Genomic DNA, 11,714 nt, shown 5'->3' with positions numbered 1-11,714 from the left:
ATCTAGTGCTAGGTTGTGGCATCAAGTGGGCAGGACTGGAGCATTTGCTCATCTGGGATTGCATACTTGTGGTCACAGGAGTTCAAGCAGCTGTGCTGCCATCAGAAGTCTGGGCTTCTTATGGGGTGCTGTCTTAGTAAGCACCAACAATGGCCTCCACCATCCCACCTGTAAACACCCCAGGCCCCAGGTCACCTCTGCATCCCAAGATTGAATCTTTTCCCAGTTGGTGGGAAATCTCCCTAGATCCAGGGCCAAGCTGTGGTGTGGAGTGGGTGAGGTAGGAGTGTTTGCTTGGCTTGGACTGGGGAGCCCAGTGAGGCAGCAACCACTAGGGCTGACCTCTCTCCGCCCTGTCTGTTGGCAAGCCAGCACCCTTGCATTCCACACGAGTGGAGCCCAGCCTTCTCCAGACTTTCTATCTGTCCCAGCAGTTCTCCAAGCAGCCAAGGGAACTTGTCTTCTTCCTGTAGGACCCTATAACTGGGATGCCCAGTCTGTGACTTGACCCACTCACTTCCCAGGGTGAGTGTCCATCTGTGCAATCTCTCTTTTCCTCTTAGTACCCTCCCAGGGGTATTGGTCCCAGACCGGTGCTTTTTTTCTTGTCCTACTCAATTATGTGTGTATCTTACTTACAGCCTTGGTTTGTAGGAGTTCTGCCACTTTCCAGTTAGTTTTCCATGAGAATTGTTCCACCTGTAGATGTATTTTTGATGTGTTTGTGTGGGGAGGTGAGCTCCACATCATCTTGCTCCACCACCATTTGATCTTCCTCTGATCAGTGATCGTTGATGTTACTATTGCAAAAAGATTATGACTCACTGAAGGCTCAAGATGATTAGTATTTATTACCAATAAGGTGTTTTTAAATAGAGATATGTACATTTTGAAGATGAAATATATTTGACATAAAACATTATGTAATTTAAGTTGTATAATGTATTGATTTGATACATTTATATTCAATATATTATAATAGGATAGCCATTTTTCATGATAGTTCACACCTCTATCATGTCACATAATTATTTCTTCTTGTGTTTGGAATAATTAAGATGTAGTCTCTTAGCAAGTTTGATGATTATAATATAATATGGTTGTCCATATTCACTGTACTATACCTTAGATCTCTAGGACTTATTTTTCTATGAGATGCAGATCTGTACCCTTAAAAGACATCTCTCCTATTCTCCTGCCCCTCAGCTCCTGGTAACCACCATATTACTCTCTGTTTTTACAAGTTTGACTTTTTTATATTCCACATAAAATGGATATCATCTAGTATTTGTCTTTCTCTGTCTTTTAAAAAAATAAACAAAATGACAATCTTTAGCTAGATTAACTAAGGAAGGAAGAAGACATAAATAAAATTAGAAATGAAAGTGGAGACATTATAACTGATGCTACAGAAATACATACGCTCGTAAGAGACTACTGTGTAGAATTATAGGCCAAAAAATTACATTACCAAGAAGAATGAATAAATTCCTAGGAACATGCAATCTATCAAGACTGAATCAGGAAGAATTAGAAAATCTGGACAGTCATAATAAGTAAAGGTATTGAATCAGTTTCAAAAACCTCTCAACAGAAAACCCCAGGACCAGAAGTCTTCACTGACAAATTCTATGAAATATTTAAAGAATAATTAATGCCAGTTCTTCAAAAACTCTTCCAAAAAAATTAAAGAGGAAAGAGGGAACACTTCCAAACTCATTCTACAAGCCAGTATTACCTTCAATATAAGCCATTATCCAGGATGAATATAAATGCAAAAATTCTCATCCAAATATCAGCAAGTCAAATTCAAGAACATATCAAAAGGATTATATACCATGACCAAATGGGATTTATCCCTGGGATGCAAGGATGGTTCAAAGTACCCAAATCAGTAAGTGTAATACATTGCATTAATAGAATGAAATTTAAAATAACTTGATCATCTCAATAAATGTAGAATAACATTTGGCAAGATACAACATCCTTTCCTGATAAAAACCCTCAACATATTGGGTGTAGAAGGAACATACTTCAACATAATAAAGATGTGATATACATAATACACACACACACATGCACACACACACACACAGAACTGAATGTTATTCATCTATGAGAAAGAAGGACATCCTGCCATTTTTTGACAACATGGATGGACTTTGATGGCATTATGCTAAAATTCGTGCTTTCATTCTAATCTTAATTACTCCTATAACTAAATATACATTGTGATATATATTTTGAAAATTGTAATTCTAATTTATATTTTTTTATCCTACAAGAAAACTGTGATCTTATTATAGCTGTTATTTTCCAACTAAACCTCATACTATAGTTGATTTAGTGTAATAAAAAATTCTTTGAGAAAACGATTGTAATGGTGTGATGTGCACATGATAATTTATTTAATTATTGCTTAATTTTGAATATTTACATTACTTCCAGTGTTGGCTTTTATGAATTACTGCCCAAAATATTGTTTTTGCACACCTTGATTAATTTTCTCTGTATGGTTTCTTAGGAGTATACTATGAAGTCAAAGGCTATAGCATTTTTAAGATTCTTGAAGCATTTTGCCAAATGTCTTAATTCTTTAAAAATTACAGAAATTTTCTGAGAACCTAATAGTGAATGGAAAAGTTAGTAGCTTGAAGGAATAGTTTCTTTATATAATGAAATCTTCACAATCATTGACGGATTTAAATCTTATTTTGCAACTTAATAGCAACAGCTACTATTACTAATTATTATCATTATCCTACTATTCATCTTTTCTTTGTCCTTATTCCTCTCCTCTTAACCTCCCTTCTTACTAACGCTATCACTTTCCTGCAATGAGAACAGGGAAATCTTTCAAAAACTAGGGTTAGATAGCATAGAACTTTCACTAACCTTATCTCAGACTTTGTTGGTGCAAATGGCATTATTTTGTTCTTTTTTATGGCTGAGTAATATTCCATTGTATATATGTACCACGTCTTTTATTTATTTTTGGCTGCATTGGTTCTTCCTTGCTGTGCACGGGCTTTCTCTAGTTGTGGTGAGTGGGGGCTACTCTTTGCAGTGCGTGGGCTTCTCATTGTGGTGGCTTCTCTTGTTGTAGAGCATGGGCTCTGGGCATGCGGGCTTCAGTACTTGTGGCTCACAGGCTCTAGAGCACGGACTCAGTAGTTGTGGCGCACGGGCTTAGCTGCTCCGTGGCATCTGGGATCTTCCCAGACCAGGGCTTGAACCCATGTCCCCTGCATTGGCAGGCAGATTCTTAACCACTGTGCCACTAGGGAAGCCCTTAAGTCAATTTAAAAGAGATCATATCAATTTAAAATAGATTCGATTTTTGCTTTCCTTCATAAGGAATAGCATCCTATAAACTGAAGAGAATTCTTTGTATTTTTAAACTACAGGAAGTTTTCAGATTCAAGTTGTACAAATTATTTGCTGTTTAGTGTATGTGCAGAGTTTATGGTTCTTATATATGCCGTGTATATTTTCCCTGTGCTCATTCTGTTAGGCAGCTATGATGTTGAGATGTACATCCCTAAGGGAGCTTTACTGAGGTTTTCTATAGGATTGGTATAGGCAGAAAACACCTATCCTAATAAACTAAATTATCTCTTTTATTCTGCAAGTTGTAAAACCCTGGGATTTCAAATGAGGAATGGTTTAAGTGCTGATGTGACAGCTAGGAAATGCTGAATTTGGCTCCACAAATTGTTAGGTCATACATTTATATTGTTCAAGAATGGTGTTCTTTTTGGCTAGTGTGCCAGTGAAGAATCTCAATCCTTAGAAAAGAATTTTATCATTTTATCTTGCTGGTCAGATAGCCAAACCTTAAAAAATTCTTAAAATAAAACAACTTTAACTTAAATGTATTAAATTATATTTTATTTAACTTAAATTTTATTACATGTATTAAAATTTTAATTCCCTTTATTTTTCATTTAAAAACTTAAAATTTACCTTTAAACAACTCCTTGGGATATCTACTCTTTAGGACTTTGCTAGATTATATAATCTTGATATATTGGAAAACCAGTTTCTAGTAATTTAGAAATTAGATCCAAGTGACTGGTACACATTGGGTTATTGACAGTATGGAATAGCAACAAAATAACAATAAAGACAATAGGTAATATTTTTTCTGGATCACTAAGTATGTTCCAGAGACATTTTGGGTGTTTCATACATACTAACAGATTTTTTCCCCACAACAATATGAGGTTTGTACTATTATTATAAGAGTTAAGGCGGACATAACTCTATGAACATTGTATTCTAGTTTTCCATCATTGTTGCCTGTATCTTGTAACAACCAGCTAAATGGTGTCCCTTTTCACTCTTGCCCCTCTACAATCCAACCCAGTGACTACATCCTGTGTGTGTTTTTTTTTATGTGAACATCTCTCTCCCTTTCTTTACCCTTTTAATTTTCTCCCTAATGCTCCTACTAGATGTTTCAAACTCCTTATAATTATCTGTCTCCAACTTACCTCTCCAGCATCATCTGCCTCTTTACTCAAACTCTTCCTTTTTAGGCTAAACTTAGACTTCTTGGAAACTGTCATTACTACTCTACCTGCTTTTCTTTTGTGCCTTCTTCTACCCCTGCCCTATCCTGAACATCTTTCAGCTCTTGTCTTAATTATCAATGCCTCAGGGATAATATCTGTGATTCCTGCTGGATGTTTCCTTAGTGTTGTGGTCTTTCCTTATAAAAATTTCACAAAGTTTTTACTACTTGCTGGTATTCTATCTTTCCAGGTAGAGTGTCAGATGGCAGAAACTGCGTCTACACCATTTCTCTGCATATTAGCACTTATTTCTGGAATATGCTAGTCATTTTATAATTATTCTTTTAATTTTTTATAATAATTCTTTTAATGAAGTCTGATGATTTATTATGTATTGAATAATGAAAGTAATAATTTTACTGACATATTCTCAAAGTCTTCCACTTTATTCTGTATTGATAATGAAATTCTGATACTTGCGTTGGTATAGAAATATATGAGTTTCTAATTGGCAAGTCACTTTATCTAGCATCGCACATCTCTCTCACTGTAATTAAATATTCTAAATAAAGAACACAGGATTATTCCTATTGAAAATTCAATGTAAACAAAACAATAAATAGGAATAGGTAACCTTAGGCAGGGGTTTGGCTGGTTTGCAGTGGAGGCCTCCAACAAATTCAAAATTTGGTAGCAGTGGGAGAGGAAATTCAAAATCCCAGTATGTTCAAATGAGCCACATTTCAGCTTTCCCCATTGTCTTTAATAATGTAGTCGGTCTTCCTGGAAGGATAAACTAAAACAACAAGAGTTAGATCAAATGAGAGTATTGCCATGTGAATATAGTAGGTAGTTTTTGGAAAGGAGCTTGGAATGATATAGCCAAAGATGTTTGAAAGTGTTCTCTAATTAAGCAAATATATATGTATGTGTATAGTGTACACCATATTGATATTGTATCATATCATATCATATAATACAGAAATCGAGCTACACAAGTAGAAACAATTTCCAAATGCTACCTAGATACTTGTGCTACAAATATGTGTGTAACTCTTCAATCTACCTGTCTTCATTTATCAAGGCATTTTATGAGGTTTCTAGTGATTTTTTTTAAGTTAAAAAAAGAAGTTTAGTAATATAGATATATAATTGCTTGGAGAAGTCCTAAGTGCTTCAGTTTGTGTTTTATGACTTCCTGGAGGAGAATCTGTATGAGTAATGGGAAACAGGGTTATACCTTACCCTATAATTTAATATTTTGATAATACTTATGAAATCATTTTATATTTTCATTTCCTTGTTTCACTTATAAGAGACAAAATTCTGTTACTTTATACAAACTCACCTTCCAAGGCACTAGGAAAGTTAGGACTTCATGCTACCAACTGAAAATATGACTTACCTAGTACTTCGCCATAAAACTGATTCCATTTATTCTCATTAAATGTCTGGAACCAAAAGTCAAAATAAAGTGCATATATCATATTTTTGACCCTCTCCGTGAATGTCACGTGATCACTTAATTCTGAAAATGTAGCAGGTACATAGGATGGTGGTAATGGAAGTCTTCCACTATACTTTTCAGCTGAATAGCCAGGAGAGGAGCGGAGACTGTATACTAAAGGTACTTTAAGTACCTCAGCCAGCAGCTCACCACAGGGTCCAACAGCATCTGCAAGAACAGCATCAAACCTTGATTCATGTAGTTTTGTCATCAGCTTCTTGTTCGAAACAACATCTTTACAGATATTCATAAGCATATCAGAAAGTTCCCAAAATAAACTTCTCAATGATGAAAAATATGTCCACAACGAATTTTTTGCCAGATATGTCCATTTCTCTACCAAATGCTTGATGTTATGCTTCAAATTATCTTTAGTTAAAGACATAGGGAAAGTCCCAAACTTAATAGCAGATGGTTTGTTGGGATCAATAAGAATGGAAGCTGAAGTTGTCAGAACAGTCACCTTATGACCCATCATGACAAGTTCATCCAGGATTGTCTTCATATTCATCCAATGACTGTAGTTCATTGGCGGTGCCAGCACCTTTCCACAACTTCCAGAGCTAAACTGGCAAGTCAGCTGTAGTAGCAGCAGAAGTGAGAGCCATTTCACAGACATCTTGTTCATATGCAGTACTTTTCAAAAATTACGTTATCCTTTTGCCATTGCTCATGCTTATATCCAAGGAGAAATCAATCAGGATGTTAAATTATAACTCCTGTGCCTCAAATAACTACATTATATGAATAGTCATAGCTGTGGAAATCAAGTGAAAGGGCAAAGTGTAGAACACTTCATGTTTATACTGGTGTTTAATATTATTTCATCAGTGCTATCACCCATCTAAAAGTCGATGACCTTGCACACACAAATCAGTTATTATGTAAGAGAGAAAAATAGTGTAACAACAGTGACAAGTGAGAGGCTCTTGTGTCTGCAGTCCCCTTGACACAGAATTAGAGATAATGTAACATCAACAGGATGGAGGGTTAGGAGGTTCCAACACTTGTATCCCCCATAAAAGCAACAAAAAAAAAAAATAAATGAGCAACTACAAACCAATGTAAATTACTTTGGGAAAGCTCTGGACTACAATGAAGAAGCAGCAGAAACCCTGCAGATTGTAAAAACTGAGGATGGCCCTGTGAAAAAGCTTGGGAAACATTTTACCTCCATCACCTCATCCTCCAGTTCAGAGCAGCTTGGCACCCACAGAAATTCCTTCAAATGGATTTCACCCTATGGGGAGAAGAAGAGCAGGAGAATCCCAGCAAGCTTCACCATCATAGAGGTTTGCAGTATTTGCTACTGAGGACTTCCACAGTCTTCACCAACACTGATTACAGCAGACACAGAGCTGCCCAGAGTCCCTGCTTCTGTGTCTTTCCTGAGGCTGGAAATGTTGCTGTGGTGAGATCTGACACTTGGGGCCCGATCACTCTGGTACTTTGCTTTCCCTGGTTGAGTTGTCACAATGCCTGACTATCTATGAGACTGGAGCTCCTGCTCTGTGCCCTGCCCTCAGGTATTAAGTCAGTACTTTGTCTTGCCATAACTGGGGCAATGCTGCTATTGCTTAGACTTCACTGTGTATTCCTAGTTGTGGCTTTGACTGGTCATTACCTAGGCTGAGCTGCTGAGCTACCCACCATTCCTGGAGCCTAAGTCATGGCTTTAACCTATCATTGCTGGGGCTAAAATGCTGCTACTTTGTACCTCACCCTGGGTCAGAGTTCTGATCCACAATTACCACGGCCACACTGCTGGGGCTCTGCACCCCAGCCCATGGGTCCTGACTTGCGACTTTAACAGGCCATTGCTGGGCACACGCTGCTGCTGCTCTGTGACTTCCACTAGGGCCAGAATTGGAATCTTGGCCCACCATTTCCAGGCTGTGCAGCTACAGGACCCTGGACCCTTGGACCTAAGCCATTGTAGAACCCTGTCATCTCAGGGCCTGTAACACTGCTGCATCCCAGTCACCCCCCCCCAATATATTAACTATATGTCAAATGCCTAGGACTACAACTATATACATGTTTTACATGCTTGCTTTTTATATTTATTAAGAGAAGAAAGAAGACATATGCATTTATACTGTCATATAAATACTTATCTCACCAGTTCTTTCTGTTTTATCATGGTGATTAAAAATTGCAATCTGGGTTTACTTCCTTCAGTTTGAAGACTTTCTTTTAGTTTTTCCTATAAGGCAGATTTCCAAGCAATGAATTTTTTGGGGGGGAGTGGAGGGAGAGAAATATCTGTATTTTGCCCTCATTTTTGAAAGATAGTTTTGTTTGATATAGAACTTTTGGTTGACAGTTTTGTCTTTCAGCGCTTTGAATATGTCATCCCACTGCCATAGAGCTTCCATTGTTTCTAATGAGATATAAGTGATGTCTTATTGGAGTTCCCTTGTATGGATAAATTACTTTTCTTTTAGTGCTTCAAGATTTTCTGTCTTTAGCTTTCAACATTTCATTAAGTCTGTGTATGGCTCTCCTATGTTTATCGTACTTGGACTTGGTTGAACAATTGGGATACATAGGTTAATGCTTTTCATCATATTTGGGATGTTCTCAGGCATTATTTTTAAAAATATTTTGCTCCGCTCCTTTTTCTCTGACACTCCCATTTTGTGTATGTTACTGTGCTTAATTATGTCCCACAATTCTCAACCCCTCAGTTCATTTATCTTCATTCTTTTTTCTCTCTGTTCTTTGAGGTGTATTATCTTATTGATCTATCTTCAAGTTTGCAGGGTTTTTTTTTAAATTTATTTTTGTCTGTGTTGGATCTTTGTTGCTGTGTGTGGACTCTCTCTAGTTGCAGTCAGTGGGGTCTATTCTTCATTGTGGTGCACGGGCTTTTCACTGTGGTGGCTTCTCCTGTTGCAGAGCACAGGCTCTAAGTGCGTGGCCTCAGGAGTTGTGGTGTGCAGGCTCAGTAGTTGTCATGCACGGGCTTGTTGCTCCACGGCACGTGGGGTCTTCCTGGACCAGAGCTCAAACCCATGTCCCCTGTATTGGCAGGTGGATTCATAACCACTGCGCCACCAGGGAAGTCCCTTGCAGGCTTTTTTGTTTTGTTTTGTTTTTAAAGTTCAGCAAGATTTTTTTTTTTGATAGACATTGATGATCTGATTTTTAAATTCATATGGAAAGGAAAAGGACCTAGAATAGCCAAAGTTGTATATCAAACTTTAAAAAGGAAAACAAAGTTGAAGGACTAACATTACCTGATTTCAGGAGTTATTGTAAAGCTATGTAGTCAAGAGAGTATGGTACTGGTGCAAAGACAGACAAATAGATCAGCGGAATAGAATAGCAAGTCCAGAAACTAACCCACACACATACGGCACACATATATGGAAAAATGATTTTTGACAAAGGTGTAAAGACAATTTAGTGGAGAAAGGATAGCCTTTCAACAAGTGGTGCTGGCATAAAAGGATAGGCATGTGCCAAAAAAAAAACCAAAAAAATAAACCAAAACAAGAACTTCAAACCATACCTTGTACCATAGACAAAAATTAACTTAAAATGGATCATAAAATCAAATGCAAAATCTACAACTAGGGCTTCCCTGGTGGCACAGTGGTTGAGAGTCCACCTGCCGATGCAGGGGATGCGGGTTCGTGCGCTGGTCCGGGAGGATCCCACATGCCTCAGAGCGGCTGGGCCCATGGGCCATGGCCGCTGGTCCTGTGCGTCCGGAGCCTGTGCTCCACAGCGGGAGGGGCTGTGGCATTGAGAGACCCAGTACCGCTAAAAAAAAAAAAAAAAAAAAAAAAAATCTACAACTATAAAACTCCTAGGAGAAAACTTTCATGGCCTTGAGTTGGGCAAAAATTTCTTAAATATGACACCAAAAGCATGGTCCAGAAAAGGCAAAACTGATCAACTGGACTTTATCAAAGTTAAAACTTCTCTTTGAAAGACACTTTTAAAAGAATGAAAGACAAGCCACAGACTTAGAGAAAGTATTTGCAAATCATATGTGTGATAAAGGACTTGTATCAAGAATACGTAAATAACTCTTAGAACGCGATTAGAAAACAAAAATATCATTTGTAAATCAGGCAGAGGAGTTGAACAAATACATCAGTAAGGAAGATATATGGTGGTAAATAAGGCACAAGAAAAGATGCTTAACATTATTAGTCATTAGGGAAATGCAAATTAAAACCATGAGGTACCACTATACACCTTTTTTTTGTTTGTTTTGTTTTTTTTTGGTACGCGGGCCTCTCATTGTTGTGGCCTCTCCCGTTGCGGAGCACGGGCTCCGGACACGCAGGCTCAGCGGCCATGGCTCATGGGCCCTGCCGCTCCGTGGCATATGGGATCTTCCCAGACCGGGGCATGAACCCGTGTCCCCTGCATCGGCAGGCGAACTCTCAACCACTGTGCCACCAGGGAAACCCTACACCTATTTTTTTTTTCTTTCGTAGTTACATGGTTTATTAATCACGTCTGAAAGCAAATATTTAAGCAAATATTTATTGGCGGTCTGTGGGAATAAGATACATCTAGGTCCTCTTTCCTTGGTATATTCACAAAAGCCTCTGAAACTAAATTTCCAAGTCAGGTCATACTAAGCCATGGCATAGTAAGTTTTCATCATTAACAGTTCTTTTTTTTTTTTTATTCAAACAGCAAGTCACAAAAATTATAATCATCCTCATCAGTTCACTCAGTCCCATGTAATTAATTTTTTTATCTTGATCTTTTGTTAGCACTTTTATGAATTCATCAGTTTTCCATTAGAGTTCAGAAAATGCTTATTCATTCAGTTCAGCAGTATAGTCAGTTACCAGAAACCTGTGCTTGTCAGAGTCTTTTCCATGAATTCCTAGAAGATGAAACACTTTTATAGGAACATTTTTGCAAAAGCATCAGAGTACACCCAGAACTGTCTGTAAATGACAAAAGACTTAACAATGACCACAGTTAAAGATTTGATGAAAGTTCATAATAATGCAATTGACAAGGAAATTTAGTTATTTCTGAGATATACATTTTAAAATAATAACTAGAATTATGACTGCTAACATTATACCAGAATATATAAGATTTTTAGGAATTTCATGTAATGTCTGAAACATTTATATTAACATATTTCCATACAAATAACCCAAAGGAAGTTTAGTATTAGTTGTTTTGTTTTTAATTTTTGAATTTTATTTTATTTATTTTTTATACAGCAGGTTCTTATTAGTCATCAATTTTATACACATCAGTGTATACATGTCAATCCCAATCACCCAATTCATCTCACCACCATCCTCACCCCACCCCCCGCGGCTTTCCCGCCTTGGTGTCCATATATTTGTTCTCTACATCTGTGTCTCAACTACTGCCCAGCAAAGTTTTATAGTTTTATAGTGTCCAGTTTTACACTTAGGTCTCTAATCCATTTAGGAGTTATTTTTGTGAATGGTGTTAGGGAGTGTTCTAATTTCATTCTTTTACATGTAGCTGTCCAGTTTTCCCAGCACCACTTATTGTATATCCTTGTATATCCTTGCTTCCTTTGTCATAGAGTAGTTGACCACAAGTGCGTGGGTTTATCTCTGGGTTTTTTATCCTGTACCATTGATCTATATTTCATATATCTATATTTTTGTGCCAGTACCATATTGTCTTGATTACTGTAGCTTTGTAGTATAGTGTGAAGTCAGGGA

General features: G+C 37.4%; 1 protein-coding gene across 1 annotated transcript; it reads right to left on the bottom strand.

Moving 5' to 3' along the window:
* Positions 1-2,799: 2,799 nt before the first annotated feature.
* Positions 2,800-6,652, bottom strand: LOC132519078 (UDP-glucuronosyltransferase 2B4-like). The gene is given in 3 exon segments (XM_060147037.1): positions 2,800-2,832; positions 5,152-5,300; positions 5,923-6,652. Coding segments are annotated over 3 exon segments (912 nt in total).
* Positions 6,653-11,714: the final 5,062 nt, after the last annotated feature.

The sequence above is a fragment of the Lagenorhynchus albirostris genome, chromosome 4 (genome assembly GCF_949774975.1).
Source record: "Lagenorhynchus albirostris chromosome 4, mLagAlb1.1, whole genome shotgun sequence".
Lineage (NCBI taxonomy): Eukaryota > Metazoa > Chordata > Mammalia > Artiodactyla > Delphinidae > Lagenorhynchus > Lagenorhynchus albirostris.
This window is presented reverse-complemented; position numbering and strand designations above follow the sequence as displayed.